The following is a 20,852-nucleotide window of genomic DNA, read 5'->3' as shown; positions in this document are numbered from 1 at the left end:
GCAGATCTCTCCTAGAACTTAAGAGCTGGAGATGTTAATAGCTGTCCGTGCAGATGGGGAGCTGGTGGGAGTTTGGAGTCCCAACAATCTGCATCGTCACAGGTTTAGCCACCCCTGTGTGAGAGATGCAAGGTGCTACTTCGTCATGGGACATGCCCCTTACATGATGCATCTGAAGAATACATGCAGGTCCCACTTTCTGAATACAATGCGTTCCCAGGAAATTATTTCTTAGGCAAGCGTTTGCATATAACGAGCTGATGATTTCCATTGTTTCCTGTGAACAAATCACAACCTCCCTCCCTCCCTCCCTCCCTGAAATGGCTGCCGCTGACCAACAAAACAGAAATAAGTAAGGAAGTGGGCAAAGTCTGGTTGTTTGGATATCCGAATCATCTGTCTGTGTAGCAAGGTTTGGGTATAATTCTTGGTGTTCAGCTAGCAGATTTTGGATAACTAGCGTTCTGATTGCGGCACCTGCATGTATATTTAATTCCTAAGAAAGAATTTAGGGTCTGAATTCCAGCTTGGGCAATGTCCACTTGCATAAGAGGGACTTTCCTTTCTCTCACCCTCCGTGTGCCTTCAGAATCTGCTCTTGTCCTTGAGACCTTCTAAGGCAGTGTTTCCCATACCTGGATCTCCCAATTGTTTTTGGACTACAATTCCTATCATCCCTGATAGGAAGCCTCCAAGATCACAGGATCACATCAGACAATCACTTTTTGTGTGGGAATAAGACGCGGGTGGCGCTGTGGGTTAAACTACAGAGCCTAGGGCTTGCCAATCAGAAGGTCGGTGGTTCGAATCCCGTGATGGGGTGAGCTCCTGTTGTTTGGTCCCTGCTCCTGCCAACCTAGCAGTTCGAAAGCACGTCAAAATGCAAGTAGATAAATAGGTACCGCTCCGGCGGGAAGGTAAACGGTGTTTCTGTGCGCTGCTCTGGTTCGCCAGAAGCGGCTTAGTCATGCTGGCCACATGACCCGGAAGCTGTATGCCAGCTCCCTCGGCCAATAAAGCGAGATGAGCGCCGCAACCCCAGAGTCGGCCATGACTGGACCTAATGGTCAGGGGTCCCTTTACCTTTAAGAGCACATTTATCCCCCATGACTCCTTGCACGGTTACTGAAATTGTGCACAGGAGATTATCCTTGAAGGCTAGCATTGTAAATCATTTCTACATTACTGAAACAGCAGCTGCATTTGCCACAGCGGCCAGAAAATTGCAAGTATGCTTTTTGATCAATTTTGATATCTGAGCTGAGTTTTATATATGGTAAGTTCTGTGGCTATGGATCTCGAATGGTTTTAAAATACGATGCTAATGCACATTTTGTAAATGTGATGTAAACGGGTGTGGGGTTTGCAAAGGACTTTGCTTATTGCAGCACAGTATTTCTTCATCACTCCATTCACTTGGGTCGTAAACTTCCATGAATGGATGGAGAGTTTGATGCATGGAAGGCACAAGTAACTCTGCTTCCATTTCTGGAATTGCAAAAAATAAGAGCCAAGGGAACAAAACTACAGCAGCTTCCAACAGGTAACCTCCTGCCTTTGAAAATAACAGCACTTCCCTATGAGAAAAGCACCACAATCGCTTCTTTCAGGTACTTACTGTTTCAACCAACTCCCAATTCTAATTTGCTTTGCGCAGGTTCCAAAGACTTTTTATCTGCAAGAAATGTCTTGCAACCTGTGGCTGGCTTGCAAAAATTTGGAGCTCTGCATCAACAAATCTGATGACTGCATTGCATGGAGGTTGTCCAATAAAACATACAATCATTCGGTGATAGTCTTGCATTATCACGTGGGAGTGAAATACAGATGCACCTTTTGATGAAACTACAGTATTATTATTTTAAAAAAAGATTTATTCATTCATTCTGCCTTTATGTACAACAGTTACAGAATACTGTACAACAAAAGAGATAGTTGTCATTGCTTTGAATTGTTGTGCATAAACAGCTTGGATAGGTTTCACATTCAATTTGAGTGTCCTTGCCAAACAGGCAGCGAAACATTCAGTATACCTCCAAGGTATAGAAGCGATGAACCAGTTTTACAGGTTTCTCCAGCGTAACATTGGTTTAAAAATGCTGTTATCTAGGTAGGTATTTCATTAAAAGACCAGCCAGCCCTATTGCACCTCTGTCCACAATAAAAAGGGTAAAATACCCCCCATGGCCATCAGCTTGGGGGAGGTTCTTTATTACCAGTTGTGTTGTTTTATATCCCTTGCTTAAAGGTGGCTCCCACCACCACCCTTCCCTTCTCTAAATTTAACTTTTTAGCACTTTATAGAGCATTGGCCTTCAGCAAATACACTGAGACCCTCAGCTGGGTTAGGTCTTGCTCTAAAGTCATTCACAGTAGTAGCAGCAACACCGCCATTTTCTTCTGGGCTTGCACGTTCTTGAGAGAAGAGCAGCAGAAAAATAGCAAGAAGAGAGAGGAAAGACATAAAAAGAAAAGGAATATTGCAGGATACGGTTAAGACAGAGTTTCTCAAAGTTGGGTCTCCAGTTGTTTTCGGACCACAATTCCCATCATCCCTGACCACTGGTCCTTGTAGCTAGGGATGGGAGCTGTAGTCCAAAAGAAGCTGGAGACCCCAGGGTTAAGAGAACCATGGTTGGGGAAGAGCCATGGCTGAGTGGCAGAGGATGTGGTTCGTCAATCCCCAACATCGCCAGGCAGGGCTGGGAAGGAGACTCTTGTCTGAAACCCTGGAGAGCTGATGCCAGTACTGAGCTAGATGGAGCAATTGTCCGACTCGACATAATACAGCTTCCCAATTGTGCTTTGGCTATGAAGGGTTTTGAGGAAGACCCCCTTTCAATAAACCATGGTTAACACAAGTGACTCTTGACTAAGAAGTGTTCGCCAACAGCTTCTCTGCGTTGCCCTGTACGAAATAGTGACGCGAATATAACTCCTGCTCCCCCCGTTTTTCTAACTGGGTCAGATCTAGGAGTTATTTGCCTTGTGGCGCTTGGAATTCCTCTTGCTTTTGACCTTAGGAATTTCATGCTACCTTGCACATTGTCCTGCTCACATGGGAAGCGTTGAAAGCAAGGTTCACAAAAGGGGTCAAACCATTGCAAGAGGTGTTGAAATTTTGGGAGGTTGGATAGTTACAATGGAATGGTCTTGGGGGTGGGGCGCACATTTTTATTTTTATTTATTACTATTTTGTTGAAAATAATAAAATAATAAACCAACTTAATAATAATAATAAAAGGTTCACACAGAACACAACTTGGAAAGTCGCCTGCAATTATTCCAAGGGAGTATTCCTAGCTTTCTTTTCCTAGCTTCAAATGTGTGGAAAGTAGTCAAGGGCTATGCTTCCATTTCAATTTTACCTCTGTCAGTAGGATGTTTCTACACCAGAATTAAGAACACCTTTGAGGACTAGGAGGAAGGCTTGGGGACATGCCATGGGTTATGCAGGGCTTGTCTAAAGCCACCTCCACAGGTGGCAACATTATGTCCCTAACAGAGCAACAGGACCTGTAATGTTCATATCTGGCCTCAAGGAAGTATGGTAAAATTCTCCTCCTTCACTTGGCAGGGTGAAAGAAGACAGGTTTACAGCTCTTGCTAGGCTCTTAATATTGGCGACTGGCCAACAGCGATGGCTCCGAAGCACAACTCCATGCATACCTCTTCAAAAGTATTTGGAGTTCAATGAGACTCATAGCCAGCTAAGAGGAGATAAGACTGCAGCCTAAGCCTCTTGTCTCTAAAGAAAGGTAAATCTCACTCTCACTGACCATCCAGCTAACTTGTACGGATTCTAATGAACGTTTGAGGTCAACAGAGCTAGAACAACGTACATGCCAGGGTTGAACCGTATGACAAACGTCCTGTTTGTTCCTGCACGACAGAACATCTCCTCCCCAACCGTTCCACAGGGTGGAGGGCAAACTTGGGAGCCCTGCGAGGGGAGAAGTTCTATGGCCCAAGCAGAAGCTGTGGTGCAAATTGGGCGTAGCCCTACGGAATAGGCCAAAAAGTTGCCAGAGGCTTTCTTGATAAGCTTGCCTTCCAAACTGCACTGTAACAAGAGAGAGATGAGGAGCTACGAAGGTGCTATATTGGCAATATGCACCTGCATCCTTTCATACCTGCACTGGGAAGCTGCAGCCTTATAGATGTTGCTCATGTAAAAGTCCCACGGCCCTTGCTCATGCTGGCTGAGGTTAATGAAGCCCTGCTTTGCTCCCTCTCATTATAGTTAGGTATCATGCAATGCTGTGCCGACACACATCCCAGTCTCAGGAATGACAACTTTCAGCTCTGCAGCTCACTTTCCTCACAACAATCAGAACTGTTAAGCTTTCTGGATAGGGATGCCTTGCATTATACAGCAACGGGCAAGGCAGGTAAGCTTTATCAGGAGTGCATAGGACTTTCCTGCGTCCCTGAATGATTTTTTAGCGCAACCTGCAGTACATTAGGAAAAGGCAAATAATTGCATCCTCCGTTGCTTGTCTAAGTGCATATACATGCACACACTCACAGAGGAGTCAGGCGCTTCCTGTCAAAAGTACAGCAAAACGGGGGAAGGGGAGGACCCAGCAGGAACCCAGCTAAGAAACTTCACAACCAAGAGAAAAAGCAAGATGTTGATATGCTGTACTGAAAGGTTCACAGTATGTGGGATTTCCAATGACTAATGCATCAGCCTTGATAGCAATAACAGTAAATGCTCAGGCATGTACCATTTACGGAATTTCTCATGGCAAGAAGAGTCAGGGACAAGGACCTGCAGGCCTGAGGTTTTCAACCTTTTTGAGTCCACTGCTCCCTTGACCAACTACATTTTTTTCTGGGGCACCCCTGTGGGACTCAGGAGCCCAGTTACGTCAGCCCCTTGGCTGCAGAGTTGGCAGCCTCTCGTTCCTTTTCAAACACCCTCCCTTGCAGAGTGTTCCCTCAGCCTCCTCTCCTTTCCCCTCTCCTTGGAAGTCCTCTGGACAGCCACTGCTGCCACCCCTAGTCTCTGAGCTCCCCCCCCCCGCCCCAAAGAGAAGTGCCTCCTCACACTGCCCCACAGGGGGCTGGGAAGAGGCACCATTCACTTGGGGAGCTTACAGCCAGGGCTGTTGCAACGAACAGCTGTGCAAGCCTTTGGGAGGCAGAGACGTGAGAGGGCAACAGAGGAGGAGTGGAAGGAAAGAGAGTCAGAGGCCAGTGTTGCCCATGGCACCCCTGACTTTCATTCAAGGCACCCCAGGGTGCCACGGCACACTGGTTGAAAACCACTGGTGTAGGGACACAGGTTCCCTGATTCCCAGTCACTGTGTATTGCTGGTGGGATTTTGCCTAACAAAGGGGTGATTAGCCAATGGCTTTAGCGCCACCTGAAGCCAGGTTTTCCAGCATATCTGGATTCCTCTCTCTTTTCCTACTGTGAGAGCAGGGGATTAAAACTGCTTGGGTGAACATTTGGGTTGTCATAGGTCCGGAATTTCCCAGACATAGCTGGAATCAGAAGCAGTGTCCGGGTGGAAATCAGCAAAAATGTCCAGGAAAATCTGGACGTATGGCAACCCATGCCGGCAGTGTCAAGTGTGGTTTTTTTGGCAGATTTTCCTTAAAAATAGCTCAAAAATGTCAACAACTTTGGGCAAAACTAAAAAAAAAGCTGGACTTTCAGTTTTTGAAATATGGCAACATCCTGACGAGGTTTCCTAATGCACTTAGCAATTCCTCTCTATATCTTCCCTCTCAAAACGGGAAGGTCAGAAATGGAGCCAGTGCACTGAGACCTTCAGGGTGGGAGTTTTGTGTGCTTACCCTTGCCCCCCTCCCCTCCGTTTTATCCCACACGCTTTCAGGCAAATGCCTGAATAAGGCCCACGTCTCTATTCAAGCACAAACACGTAAGGCAAAGAAAACCCATCCTGCTAGAATGTGCGCCAGTTGCCTTGCCATCCCAACATGCATGGCGCCATTGCCTGCAAGGGGAACCTACCAACATTCAACTGTGCAAGCATAACATGCCGCACAGAATCAGGACCCCAGTGCTGCTCCCTGCCCCTTCTCCACCATTTATGCATGGAGAATGCTTGCATAGGGGCTTATATCAATATTGAATGGGAATAGGGTAGGCTGGGGGTCTTTTATGAGGTTTGTAGCAGCAGCTAGGCCATGTGCCAAATAATGAACTGCTGGAAGGTAGGATGAGGTCTATTATTCTTTTTTTAAGACAATGTTTATATATATATATAAAAAAAGCAAGTCCTCTTATTACCTGGATTTCTAGAACAGATCTGCTGCTTTCATAAAGGAGGTGAAATCCTAAGTCACAATAAAAGGATGCTTTATACAGACAGAAATTTACAGTTTCTACATCCAGATTTTTTTTAAAAAAAAAGAAAGAAAGGAAAAAATAAAATAGAAAGAAGATCACTTGCTTCCGTTCGGGAATCTAAAAGCTTGAAGGCTGCTGGATCGCTGGGCCAGCCTCACATCCACTTAGATCGCCTCGGATCTGGTTCTCTTCCGACCTCATGTACATGAGAAAGACAGTGACTGTGGCAAAAGTAGCAGCATTCACGGGGAAAGCTCGAAGCAGCGTGGAGGTGAGGCCTCTTGTGAACACCCTCAAGCCTTCGGCGTGGTAGCTTTTCCTGACGCAGTCCAGAATGCCGTGGTAGCGCACAATCCCGCCGACCCCATCTGCTTGGAGGCGAGACTTGATGACGTCTACGGGGTACGTGGAGAGCCAGGAGACAATCCCAGACATGCCTCCCGCCAAGAGCAGTTTGGGGATGATGTAACTGTCCTCCGCCTCGCATCCCAAGTACCTAGTGAGGCAGTCGTATGTCAGGAAGTAGAAGCCAAAGCTGGGCGTCTCCCTCATGAACGTGGAGACCATCCCCCGGTTGATGCCTTTCAGCCCTTCCTTCCGGTAGATCTTGACCAAGCAGTCCAGGGAGTTTTTGTAGTTCTTGGACTTCAGCTTATATTCGCCCGTCCCTTGCAGTTGCATCCGCGTCTTAGCCAGCTCCATGGGGCAGCAGATGACACACTGGATGGCGCCGGCCGCGGAACCGGCAAGGAACTGGTTCAGTGGAGTGTCCTTTCCAAGAGCACGGAGTGTGTTCCCTTGAACGCCGAACACAAGGGCGTTGATGAAGGTAAGTCCCATCATAGGTGACCCAATGCCTTTGTAAAGTCCAAGGGTCTAGGAGAGAAAAAGAGAAGGGAGAAATTGGCATTTGGTGAACCATCTTCACAATTCAAAGTGTTGGCTTAAAGCCCTAAACGGCCTTGGCCCAGTATATCTGAAGGAGCGTCTCCACCCCCATCGTTCTGCCCAGACACTGAGGTCCAGCTCCAAGGGCCTTCTAGCGGTTCCCTCACTGCGAGAAGTGAGGTTACAGGGAACCAGGCAGAGGGCCTTCTCGGTAGTGGCGCCTGCCCTGTGGAACGCCCTCCCATCAGATGTCAAGGAAATAAACAACTATCTGACTTTTAGAAGACATCTGAAGGCAGCCCAGTTTAGGGAAGTTTTTAATGTTTTATCACTTTACTATTGATAATATTTTATTGTTGATAATATTGTTGACCAATAAATAATTGGTGATAATATTTTATCACTTTATTGTTGTTGTTGGTATTCTGTTAGGAGCCGTCCAGGGTGGCTGGGGGAACCCAGCCAGATGGGCAAGGTACAAACAAACAAACAAACAAACAATTATTATTATTATTATTATTATTATTATTAGCCAAGTTATTTTTATTCAGTTCTTTTTAACAACATCTGATTTAATACATAATTCCAAAGTCAACTTCCCACCCTTCCAAGTTGCATTATACATATTCCACAAAACATTCATTACTGTTATATTTTATTTTGCATCCACTGCTCAAAATTTAATCCTGCCTGTGATTCCATTTAACGTATAATACTCTTCACAGTCTTCGAAGTGTTTTCACCTGTAGGTTCCTGCAACCTTCTCTTCTGGTTAAGCAACAGGTTAGGCTAGCATCATCCCATGTGAGACCATTCATCTATCTAGTTCAGTGTTGCAAAAAGGCAAAGGTAAAGGACCCCTGGACGGTTAAGTTCAGTCAAAGGCGACTATGGGGTTGCGGTGCTCATCTCGCTTTCAGGCCGAGGGAGCTGGCGTTTGTCCACAGACAGCTTTCCGGGTCATGTGGCCAGCATGACTAAACTGCTTCTGGCGCAACAGGAAACTGTGATGGAAGCCAGAGCGCATGGAAACACCGTTTACCTATTTATCTACTTGCACTGACGTGCTTTCGAACTGCTAGGTTGGCAGGAGCTGGGACAGAGCAACGGGAGCTCACCCCGTCACGGGGATTCGAACCGCTGACCTTCTGATCGGCAAGCCCAAGAGGCTCAGCCCCCCGCGTCTACACTGTCTGGCAGAGGTATCAGACAGCAGCATTTCCCAGCCCTACCTGGAGAGTGAACCTGGGCACTTCTGCATGCAGGGCAGAGGTTCTGTCACTGGGCTATGACCCTGCCTCAGCTAACCAGTAAGAATTCAGGAATCTCAATCCTTTTGTGCTACATGCCTTCCCTCAAGTCATTTCTCCCTGTGTCATGACAATGTTGCTTGAGGGGGTGTGGATAGCAGCTGCAACAAGAAAGCTTTAAGTTGAGTTGGAAATAGACATTTATTATTATCTTGAAGGTTGCCCTCCTTTACTTCCTTAGGGCATGCATACTCTTCAGTAGCTCAGTTGGCTAGAGCATGGTGCTCTTAATGCCAAGGTTGCAGGTTCGATCCCCATATGGGACAGCTGCATATTCCCACATTGCAAGGGATCAGATTAGATGATCCTCAAGATCCCTTCCAAGTCTACAATTCTATGCTGCCAACTTTAAAGACTTTGACAGTAAACCCTTCTGGGCAAGGGATGGAGACAGGTAAAATTGCCGCAAACTTCTCTGAAGCCACAATAATTCATAGGGTGGGGGTCACAATGTCGCATTGGGCTCATAGAAGGGCTTTGAAGCCAGCAAAGCCGTCTGCTAATGAAAAAGAGGATGCAATTTTTTTGAAGAATCCCATCTGTCTTCAGCCCTCAGCCACCACAAATCAGCTTGAGAGTTGGGGGCCCTCCAAAACAGGGTGGAAGGTGATGTAACTATCACAGTGTTTGAGCATCTGCTTTGCATGCAGAAGGCCTCAGGTTCAGTCCTCAGCACCCTCTGGCAAGAGACCTCTCTCCCAAACCCTGGAGAGCTATTGCCAATCGGTGGAGACTATTCTAAACTAGATGGGCCAGTGGTCTAACTCGTTATAAAGGTGCTTTCTGTGTTCCCAAGACCGTGCCCAGCCTCTGTTTAGTTATCCTTCCCCTTAATGCGAGGAGAAATCCCAGCCTTCAAAGGAACAGCACGCTTGAATGTTATCTTGAAACAAACCCCCACATCCTAAGGATGCTCACATCTTAAAAGGAGCTGCAAAATTTGGTGGGTTTTTTTTGATGGAAATCAAACTTCATGGCCCCATTTCATATGGAACAGAGGCAAATATGAAATGGGGCACTGTGCTTAAACACTATGAACAACATTAGAAAGCTCCTTCTGCCCCACTGAATTAGGTTCACTTTTCCTAAAGACTCATTTGGAAATAGTTGCATTTCAAACCAGTACCTGGTAACTATATCTCAAAGAGTTTTTCTGGGCTACAGTGGTACCTCGGGTTAAGAACTTAATTCATTCTGGAGGTCCGTTCTTAACCTGAAACTGTTCTTAACTTTAGCTAATGGGGCCTCCCGCTGCTGCCGCCGCACGATTTCTGTTCTCATCCTGAAGCAAAATTCTTAACCCGAGGTACTATTTCTGGGTTAGTGGAGTCTGTAACCTGAAGCGTCTGTAAGCCAAGGTACCACTGTATTTGTCTTCCATCTATCATAAAGTGCTCAAAAACCATACAGAATCGTACAACTGTGGCAACTGGTTGAGTACTTGTAAACATATATTGGTGTGTGTACAGCTACGGAGGAGGCAGAAAGTTGACGACAGCAGCAACTGGCCATGTCTCCCCCCCCCCTCGTCCAGCCCGGACACTGAGGTCCAGCACTGAGGGCCTTCTGGTAGTTCCCTCGCTGTGTGAAGTGAGGTTCAGGGAACCAGGCAGAGGGCCTTCTTGGTGGTGATGCCTGCCCTGTGGAATGGCCTCCCACCAGATGTCAAGGCAATAAGCAACTATTTTACTTTGAAAAGACAACTGAAGGCAGCCCTGTTTAGGGAAGTTTTTAATGTTTGATGTGGTATTGTTTTTAATATTCAGTTGGAAGCCACCCAGAGTGGCTGGGGAAACCCAGCCAGATGGGCGGGGTATAAATAATAAATTATTATTATTATATGTCACGTCATGACTAAGTGTCACACGGCTGCCCATGTGGCTCTTTGAACAACCAAGGAGCAGTCACATGATTAATAGCTAGTTGGGATGGGGAAGCCATTCTTCCGATCATGCTTCCATTAGCATTTAGAAGAAACGTCCAGCATTGCAGCATGAGGAGTATTTGTTGTGGCCAATTGGGGATCTTCCCTTACTGACCTGTAGAGCTATTTCGACACGTCCCTTAGGGAAGTTACTTAACTTTGGTTTCACTTCCCATTCCGTTATCAGCTGCTTGCTACATCTGGGCAGGAGCGAAGCAAGATTAAGTCATGCCTTTGCGTATCACGAGCCCCTTCGTAGGGAAAACTGGCACACCAGGAACATGACTAAGCTAACCTCTCTCTGATCTGCAGGGAGCCGGATTCCAAGGCAACTGTTAAGGGTGTTGTGAGGAACTGTCCCTGCTTTAAAACAGGGGTAGAGGGGCATCTCTCAACCCAAGGGCCACAAAGCTCTGCTGGGCTACCTTCTGGGGCCACATGCCAATCGTGGGGGTGGGGGAAGAGACAAAAGCGGGTGGAGGGCTGGTGAGGGGGTGTGGCCTCAGGAGAGTGCTGACGGCCACAGAAAGAGATCTGGAGGGCCACATATGGTACCTGGGCCTAAGATCTCTGCTTTTAAGAAAACCACCCACTTTTAAATAGCATTGTGGTCCTGATAGAAAATTGCCCACAATCCTCACCTCTACTTTGTAGTGCCAATGTTGATTAGGGCCCCTAATCAGGTGCTATGTGTAGTTTAATTTCCTTAGTTTGGTGTTGCATTTATCCTTTTTTTCTAATTTGTCCCTTTGTTTCCTAGAGTTACTTTTAGGTTTCTTTCCATGGTGGTCTGCTCAAACATATGCAAGTCTTCTCTGTTCCCCAATCCAAAGTGGCAGAGTCTAAGACTCATTATTGGGGACAAGAGCTCTAATAATTTGCTCCGGTGAGAGCAGAAAATATGCCAGCTTTGGTGTGTGAGAGATGGCTAAAAACCAGTTAACGTGCCTGTACTTTACTTTTATAAGCTGAAACATTGAGCTAACTAGTCTCCCCTGGAATCCATTTAGGCGAACTTCATTTTAACAGTAGCGATCAAACAACTGTTCTACAAGACCCTTTTTATACAGTCGTAAAAACAATAAAATCACAGTAGAGAAACAAAAGAATGAAGGAGATGGCACAATAAACACCTACTAGTTAAAAACCACAAAAAAGGTTTTGTTTTTTTTAAAACAGCACTTTAAAACAAACGGCATCAGCAACAGGGGCAATTAAATCCTAATGGAACATTAAAATTCTCACGAGACGCACTGAAATAAAATAGTCATCATTGTCCGATCCGTGATGTGACCAGACCCCACCCTGGGAGGCTGTTCCACTACTGAGAAGCACCTCCACAAGGACACTCTTGATGGTGAGGGAACCTGAAAGAGTGGCTTGGATCTCGAATGGAGTTCTTGAGCCAAGTCATGTCAGGGAGGTGATCCTTGAGATATTCTTTGATAGTTTAGAACTTTAAAGAGCAAAGAACAGCACCTTGAATGGAGCCTGGAAGCCATCTAGAGACCAGCACCCTAGAAGAAGATCAGCTAACAAGAGCTGATGGAGCAACTCAGGTCATAACCCCTGACAATTAGAGTCTATCTGAAATTTCTGAATCGTCTTCAAGGACAATGCATTGCAATAATCTAACCTGGAGGTGAAGAGAGCAGCAAAAACCCCAGGCTGATCTGATTCCTCCAAGAAAACAAGTCTATTTGGCATAGCAGATGAAGTTGGCCGAAGGCACTTTTGGCCTTCAGCTGTCATCTAGGCATCCAAGTGAAAGGGGAACCCAAGGGTCAGATCTCTAATTAAAATTTGTAGTGTGAGAGCTGTAACTGGCTAGTTAATGCAAGATGTCAACCACAGATCGTGTGAGAGGATCCAGTTGCAGCTCCTCCACACAGCCATATTGCTGCAGTGCAAACTCCTCCCATAGGAACAATAAGAAGAGCCTGCTGGATCAGGCCAATGGCCCATCTAGTCCAGCATCCTGTTCTCACAGTGTCCAACCAGATGCCTGTGTGAAACCTTCAGGCAGGACCTGAGCACAAGGGCACTCTCCTGCACCTGTGGTTTCCAGAAACTGGTATTCTGGTCTAGGAATCCAAAGCGGCCTGGCGAATTCTGAAGTGACATGAAAGGTGACAGGAAAAGAGCTTTGCTCTTTTTTCTCTTCTCTCTTTGCTCCCGTGACACCCATGGTGAAAATGAGCTCCTAGGCTTTATTCATGAAAGGCTCCTTCTCCCTTGAATACAGTGCAAACCACAAGTGAAGAACACAATCACTGAACAAGCTACTCACCGTCTCTTGCTTTATGATGGACTGAAAACAGTGCAAGGTCCCCCGGTAAAGTGGCTTCTCCACATTTTGAACTTGAAGGCGTACCTACAAAACGTAGTGAGAATTCGTTGGCATGGCAAACAAAATAAATGAAAATCAGCAGGCAGAAGTATGACAGCACCTTTGACTGGGCACACATAAGGTGCATCGATGTGCACCCAGTCCTGACACCAAAGTGCCATAGCAGGCAATTTAAAAAATGGTCAGTATTTTGGGAGTCACTCAGTTTAGTGCTCAAGTCTGCATGAGATGGGAATGATTAATAGGGGATGGTGCTTGTCCCCCTTACTTCAAGCTATCTGAGGTTTCATTAGCACATGTCATTATTCTCAGCTATGAAATAAGGCTAGCGAGGATCTACTCAGTGGTGATGAATGGCCAAGTTTAAAGGTGTTAGTTGAGGTCCATAAACAGCTACTTGTCTGGTTGCCTATGATGAACAAGAATATTCTACAGGTGATCAGGAATGGAGTTCATAGTTTTTCCTTTTAGACCGCAGCTAACTAACAGATATGTGAAATATATCCACTTTTTATAAACCCTAAATCTTCAAGAAGCTGCCTGTATTTTAGACAATGGAGTCAGAAAATCCTGCTTTGAGGGACCTACAGTTTTTTAAAAACCAATAATGCTTTTTTAAGCATTGTGGGGCAGTCTCTCTTTGCGGCCTGTTAAAACATTACCACGCAGATGCTCTAAGCTTCTTACATTTTTGCCACAATGCAATTTCCTATACCATTCCCATAACATTATGCCAGTTTCCTTCTTTCAGTACTGCTGAAGCTGAACCCTAGCATCTCAAAACACTTAACATTCGAATTGAAAACACACACTGAGAGTGAACCCCACAGACCAACCAAGTACCAATACCTAAAAATGCATCAATACAGATATGGTTATAACATTTGTGTGTTGGGGGAATAAATAAATATATATATATATATATATTAAAAATGGGAACCTCAATTTAAGGAGTGGCTGAAAACAGAATTCACAAGTTTTGTTCCACAAAGTACATATATAAAATCTTTTTTAAGCACGTAAAAAAGCATATAAAGTCTTTTTAGTGCACTCTAGGAAAATGAATGCAAAACAAAGTCAGGTTTTCTTTTAAAAGCTCATATTCAAAATAAACTTTGCATATTGCAAATCCCCACCCCCTCCACTTCAGAGCACGAGAAACATTTTTAAACTAAAAAGGGAAAAAAAAGAAAGAGGAAGGGAATAAACTACATATGGTTTCCTGGTATTTTTATTATTATTTTTGTTGTCTTTATAAAACTTGAACTAATCATACATGTTGGAAAAAATTAAGACCGAGAGAAACAGAAGGTTCACCTGGTCTATACTTACTAGGTAACTCTCCCGTGATGAGGCTTATCTGTCATCTACAACAAAGTAACACTTTTGCTGTTAATGAAGACAGCCCCTAGCTCAGAAAGTAAAGGCAGTTAAGCAACAAAGCAATTGTACACATTACATCAACAAACTGGGGGGGAGGAGGAGGAGCAGGAAAGAATTTGCCACTCGAAGAAGACCTGGTTCAGGTTCAGTTCAGTATCTCTGATGTTTTTTGCATCTACCCCACCAGGTTCCCACAAAACCCAGACATTGCTTTATCTGTGCAACTAGTGAAAAAAACAAGCTTCAGAGAGGAAATTAAGCTTTACTTTGGATCCCTCCCCAAGATGTATTTATAGTCTCAAAATGAAAATTTGCTTTAAAAGATAAATTTAAAAAATAAAATGAAAGCTAAGAAATGTTTAGCCATCCAGGACTCACAAGGAAGGAGTTATAGGACTTAATGCAGCAACACGAGATTTAGATCTGCATAAACTGCCTTTTTTCAAAACCAGGTTATTATTACCTAGCAGATTAAAGTAAATTAGTCTAATACTGCAATCCCATGCAGACTTTCTTGGGAACAAGTCCCCCGATGGGACTGACTTCCAATAAACATGGACAGGATCGTCCTGCAAGACCATAATATGCAACTGGTAACTGACAGCACGATCCTCTCTAATTGTCCACTCAGAAATAAGTCCTGTTAAATTCACTTATTCCCATGATAAGTGTGTATAGGATTGCAACCTTAAAACAGAATCCTCCCCCCTTTGCATTGTTAGTAATGTCTTTGTACCTTCAACAACATGGTAGCAAGTTAACTGAGGGATTTGTATATTGCCATCATAATTAATTAATACTCCATCCCTGAATACATTTGCTTTGCAAGTATGCTCAATGGAATGTGCTTCCAAGTAAATGCATTTCCTGGTCCCAAGATGTGGTCCGAGGGCACATGCTGCAGGCACCACTCTGAAGCTAAGCAGATATGAGTCTGGTCAATGCCTGGATGGGAGACCGCCTAGGAATCCCATGGACACCACCTTGAGTTCCATGATGGAAGAAAGGTGGGATAGAAATATACTAAAATAAAAATAAAAAATAGGTTTCAGTTCAGGGTGCCAGACTATGCCTTCACCCTCTCAGTTAAGACCATTAAGTTAAAAAAAAAAAAAAAGTGAAGAAGATTAAGAAAACCAGACAGTCAGAGTTTTGGTCCTCATGTTTGGTTCTGCAAACATGTCCATAAAATGAAGGGTCATAGTATTATCCCCTATGGGACAAAATGGGATTCAACAGAAATTCAACGGAATCTAATGGAAACGGTTTCTCAAGCAAAGGATACACCATTGCATGAAATGACTGAATTTTACAGCGACAAACCAACAGACTTCACATTTCATCCATAATTGTTGCACCTATTAAGTATGGGATGTTTTAAGGTTATGAATGTTAATTGGCACATTTCCTCAGCCAGAAGATCCTTAAACCCTTGCTCCAACCCACACTCAAGCTGAAATTATTGGATTTACTTGATCCTGTGCATGGGTACTCAGAAGTAAGCCCTACAGCGCTCAATGAGGCTTGCTCTCAAGCAAGCGTGCAAATGACTAAAGCCCAGCTTAGACTCATGCATTCCAATCCATGGGCCAGTCCAGTCCTGTTTTGAGATGCTATTTGACTGCTGTACGGGCACAGATCTTAAGTGATATGCCTAATTGGATCTCATTTCCCACCCGCAATCGGCCACTTCTGTTTTGAGTTCAACCAATTAAATGTCAGCTTCCCGGACCAGGGTGGGGGGGAAAGAGAAAAAGAAGAAGAAAAGTATTTCTTTGTGAGCTCACAGTATTTCCCCAAGGGTGGGAGGAAGCATGTTAATTAGCAAGACTGTTTCATCATGTTGCAAACTGTCATCCGGGAAATATAATTAACAAATTTATGTTTCCCCAAAGCGAGCAGGAAAACAAAAAGATGTAGCAAACAGCAAATGCACCTTTAAGTGCAGTGCAACCCGCCCCCCCCCCGCTTTTTGCATTAGTCCTAAAAATCTGCATCTTCCATAAGCATTTTTGCTAGATGCTGCTGGATTGCTGAGTTAAAGAAAAAGGGGTCTGAAGACCCAATAATCAGAGCACTTAAGTCAAGAGGGACTATCAATTTGGAACTTTTTAATCTGCTGCTAATTTGGCTTCACTGTGGGATGTTTCAATGCTTCAGTATGTCTGAAAATCTAATTCAAGATCTCTATACCAGGAATTGGCCTATGAGGATGTTTATTTAATGGGTCCAAAACATCTGAATTCTAAAAAACAAAAACACTTTCTACTCATAAGGGCTAGTGCTATCTTCGGCCTAAATGTTTATGATTAAGTAAGCCTGTGGAAAATCAACCCACCTTAACAGTATCGAATGGATGTCCTACCAACACACCGGCAGCACCTGAAATGAAGAAGGCATTATGAGACAATCTGGCATTGCACCACTATAACCCACCACAGAAGCAACTATTTGCAAAGCACAGAAGACTACGGAAGTCACATGGCTGCTGTCTATAGGACTCAGGTAGGAGGGATGCGGGTGGCGCTGTGGTCTAAACCACTGAGCCTCCTGGGCTCGCTGATCAGAAGGTTGGGTGGTTCGAATCCGCACAACAAAGTGAGCTCCTGTTGCTCGGGCCCAGCTCCTGCCAACCTAGCAGTTCGAAAGCAGGCCAGTGCAAGTAGATAAATAGGTACCGCTGTGGTGGGAAGGTAAACAGCGTTTCCGTGCACTCTAGTTTCCGTCACGGTGTTCTGTTGCACCAGAAGCGGTTTAGTCCTGCTGGCCACATGACCTCTAAAGCTATCTGTGGACAAAGGCCGCCTCCCTCGGCCTGAAAGAGAGATGAGCACCACATTCCATAGTTGCCTTTGACTGGACCTACCTGTCCAGGGGTCATTTACCTTTACAGGACTCAGCCCTACTGTATTTGTGGCTTCCCTCAAAGAATTCTGGGAAATTTAATTTATTAAGGGTGCTAAAGGTTGTTTGGAGACTCCTATTCCTCTCTAAGGTAAAGGTAAAGGGACCCCTGACCATTAGGTCCAGTCATGGCCGACTCTGGTGTTGTGGCCTCATCTTGCTTTATTGGCCAAGGAAGCTGGCGTACAGCTTCCAGGTCATGTGGCCAGCATGACTAAGCTGCTTCTGGTGAACCAGAGCAGCGCACGGAAACACCATTTACCTTCCCACCACAGCGGTACCTATTTATCTACTTGCACTTTGACGTGCTTTCGAACTGCTAGGTTGGCAGGAGCAGGGATCGAGCAATGGGAACTCACCCTGTCATGGGGATTTGAACCGCTGACCTTCTGATCGGCAAGTCCTAGGCTCTGTGGTTTAACCGCATCCCTATTCCTATTCCTAACAGAGCTACAATCCCAGAGTTCCCTGGGAAGCAGGACTGATTGCTAAACCAAAAACCCTGGAGAAGGATACCCAGAACAGATGAGTTCTCAAGACCAGTCCGAAGGTCTGTTTTGTAGGGGTGACAACCACAATCCTGTTAGAAGGGAGTTCTCTAACTGAGGGTGGGGACACCACTGAGAAGGCTCCGTCTTTCATGGCTGCTAACCTGACAGATGTTGTAGGCAGTCAAATGAGCAGAGCCTTCAAGGTGCATCTTAACACATGGGGAGATGGGCAAGGAAACTCCAAGCTCATCTTAAGATTGTATCCAATCAACTCATCCTATTCACCTAAAGACCTCTGCTTGTGCACCTCTTCTGACCCCCCCCCAGTAGAAATTATGGGGAAAGGGTATGGGTTGAGAAGAGGAGGAGAGGAAGTTACATTGCACAAGCAGAAGTCCTTGCACAAAACAGAAGAACTTCACTGGATGCAATTCCTAGACTCCAGCTCCCATCAGCCCCAGCCAGCATGGCAGATGACCAAGGATAGTGGGAATGACAGTCCCACAATATCTAAAGGGAAACACAGGTTAGCCACTGCACCTGAGACCAAGTGCTAGTGCTCTAGTAAGATTGCGGTAAGCGTGCAATTGCTGTAGGAAGTGATGCAAGTACTTAAAAAAAACCACCCCCACATTTTTAAACCAAGTATTTGAACAAGTATGGCTAGGGGGATTGATGCTTTTCAGCCTACATATTTTTAACTATTTTCTGCATAGCATCTTCAAAAATAACGCAGGGTTAAAATGTCAACAGGCTCCTGTTAAGTTCTTCCTTTAAGGATCCAATTGAGTGCCGCTGTGTTAATCTTATTAAAACCGATTTGGCAAGGACTTAAAAATCACACGCAAAGTGGCATACTTAAAACTGCAGCAGATGAAGATATTAAGTACAGAGTGTTCTACATAACCCCGAACTGTGCCTGCAGAGCGGGGGAGAGAGAAGAGGGAAGTCAACAACGGAAGGGAGAAGGAAAGCCTCAATAGGCTGAAACCAGCCAGCTACTCGCTGTTGTAACTTTCACTGGAGGAAGACGACATCTCCAGAGTCAGACCTGCATTGCTTCATCAAAATCAAGGCAAGGAGACGCACACTTTGTTTCTTCTTTCTCTCTCTTCCGCCCCTCAAAACATAAGATCTTGGGACATGATCACCTGCCAAGTTGTGTTTTAGCCCACAAGCGGCTATGCCATAATAAAGATGCTAGTCTTTAAGGTGCCACGATCTTTATTATTCTTGCTGCAAGATCCTAATGCAGCTAAAATAAAAAAAGGAGTAAACTCATCCAGCACTATGAGGAAGCTAACTTTGAAATTGTAGGCAAGTCAAGCTCAGAGTAGCAGAGTATTCATTATCTTGAATGGGTTTATATTGGATACAAACTTGTATGATTGTTTTTTTTTTGGGGGGGGGGAGGACAGATTGGGTAAAGTGGCTGTCACCACTCCAGCGGTGCACACAATAAGGACACCTCAAGAATTTCAAAGGGGCAGAAATAATAAGACTTGAAGCCCCACACCACAAAAAACAGCACCATCCTCTATGGGTGTAGCCAGGGGGGTGGCCGAGTAAATAAATAAAATTCTTGACTAAAAGTAGAAATAACCAGAATATTTGAGGTCACTTGGATGGTGTTGTGGTGCGTTCTATCAAAGATCCTGGCAGATTTTTCTGAGCACTTGCGGTCAAAAGAAAGGAATTGAAAACAACTGTTGTTGAGGCATTTCATTCGGAGTCTGCCAGACTGAGGGTGATGACAGGTGGGTGTCCTGTCCCCAACATAAATCCTGGCTACGCCCAATCCCCCCCCCAATATGCTAGCAGAGAGGTGAGCAGCATCCCTTGGCAGAAGTCCATTTGTTTCCTTTTTACTCTGTCTCCACCCAAGAGGAAGGAGGTTCTCGCTTGTCCTTCCAGCACAAGACACTTCAGGAAATTGGTGCGCAGCCCCACCTTCCTACAAAAGACAGCCCTATAATAAGGGTTAGAGGGGTTAGGGGGAGGGGTCAGCTATGAGCCGCGGGGGCGCGCAGAAATACCTTCGCCCAGTTAAGGGAAAGGACCTTGCGCGAGACCACTCCCTCGGCCTCACAAAGCTCACATCTCGCAGGGAAGGTTGATGGTGTGCGCTCAGTGGGAAGGGAGAACTGAACTCTGCGCGTGCTCAGAGAGGCACCCGCTGCTCCAACAAGGATCACTTCGACAACAGTAGAGATCCAAGACCCGGCCCAAATAAAATCCCTGGCTCGGAGGGGAAAGTTTCGACAGGCGAAGCCCAAGGAAACAAGGGAGGCCGGGCGTCTGAGCGCACAACGCCCGCTTCGATTTCGCGCAGTTCCAGCCCTGTTCGAGGAGGTGGCAGGCAGACCCCCTCGGAGAGTTTCTGGCAGGAGGGAAAAGGGAAGCCGATTGCCGAGCGCTGACTCACCGGCTCTGCCTTTATGGGCACCGGTGCAGTGTCGGCGCCGAGAGGGACAATGGCCCCCTCGGGCCTCAGGGACAATGCGGGCAGCGGAGAGAGAGCTGGCGCCGGCGCGCCAAGGCACCGAAGCAAGTCACGAATTTGAGGAGGGAGACAGGGGTGCAAGAAGAGGTAAGGAGGCACCCATCGCGCCAAGGCTTCCCGCGGTGCCTCTTCCTTCCCTTCCAAGCGTGCAGTGTGCCCCCACCCTCTCTCGGAGGCAGGCGGACGGGTAGGCAGCACATCCCCGCTGCAGTGCGCCAAGCAACGCGCGCGCACACACGAGGCTCTCCAAAGGCGCAGACACGGGCAGCCCAGCTGCTGTGTCTCTCTCTCGCCCCCGCCCCGGCTTCCTTACATAACTGGATCGCGCAAAGATAGATAACAATAGAGCGGCTCCGCTTCTCCTGGCAGCGCGGAATCGCCCGCCAGCGCTTACCTCCTACGCAGCCTGCGAGGAAATCCAGCGCCATGATCGCGGTCTCCAAAGCGCGCCTTCAAACCCCTTTCGTGCGCCTCGTCCCGCTCCTCTGGTTTCTATTGCACCTCCCGGCTCCGTGCGTAATTATTACGAATTCCTTTGGGGGCAGCTCGAGGAGGGGGGCGGCGGGATCGGCTCCCTCGGATCCAGTGAGTAGGGGGGGGGCGATCTGAGATCTAATGTCAGGTAGCGGTTGTTGCTTAATTCGTTTCCCCTTCGTCGCCGCCTCGCTTGTGCGCGCAGCAAGCCAGCAGCTACCCGCCCGGTGCGCCTTCCGAGCCGGCACGATCCACCCTCGCCCGTTGCCAAATCCGATCTGGTCGCTTCTATTTCTGACG

General features: G+C 46.2%; 2 protein-coding genes across 2 annotated transcripts in view; one reads left to right on the top strand and one right to left on the bottom strand.

The window, feature by feature from the left end:
• Nucleotides 1-6,317: 6,317 nt before the first annotated feature.
• SLC25A29 (solute carrier family 25 member 29) lies at nt 6,318-20,831 on the bottom strand. The gene is made up of 4 exons (XM_028710985.2): nt 20,473-20,831; nt 16,519-16,562; nt 12,738-12,821; nt 6,318-7,201 (listed from the first exon to the last, which is right to left on the bottom strand). Exons 1-4 carry the CDS (start codon nt 20,504-20,506, stop codon nt 6,443-6,445), a joined length of 921 nt encoding a protein of 306 aa, XP_028566818.2. The 5' UTR covers nt 20,507-20,831; the 3' UTR covers nt 6,318-6,442.
• SLC25A47 (solute carrier family 25 member 47) overlaps nt 19,631-20,852 on the top strand; it is a 36,554-nt gene continuing 35,332 nt past the window's right edge. Inside the window, exon 1 of the mRNA XM_077924092.1 lies at nt 19,631-20,165. The gene's annotated coding sequence lies outside the window, so the exon portion shown is untranslated. The remainder of the gene's footprint in view (nt 20,166-20,852) is intronic.

Source organism: Podarcis muralis, chromosome 1 (genome assembly GCF_964188315.1).
Source record: "Podarcis muralis chromosome 1, rPodMur119.hap1.1, whole genome shotgun sequence".
Classification (NCBI taxonomy): Eukaryota; Metazoa; Chordata; class Lepidosauria; order Squamata; family Lacertidae; genus Podarcis; species Podarcis muralis.
The sequence above is the reverse complement of the archived record's forward strand: the minus strand, read 5'-3'. Positions and strand labels throughout refer to the sequence as shown.

Excerpts from the sequence above, each read along its gene's own strand:
- SLC25A29 (XM_028710985.2), bottom strand. The coding sequence starts at position 20,506 with ATGGCGCTGGATTTCCTCGCAGGCTGCGTAGGAG. Across the intron at positions 16,563-20,472 it reads CCTCGCAGGCTGCGTAGGAG|GTGCTGCCGGTGTGTTGGTA; the intron begins GTAAGCGCTGGC and ends TCTTCATTTCAG. Across the intron at positions 12,822-16,518 it reads ATCCATTCGATACTGTTAAG|GTACGCCTTCAAGTTCAAAA; the intron begins GTGGGTTGATTT and ends TACGTTTTGTAG.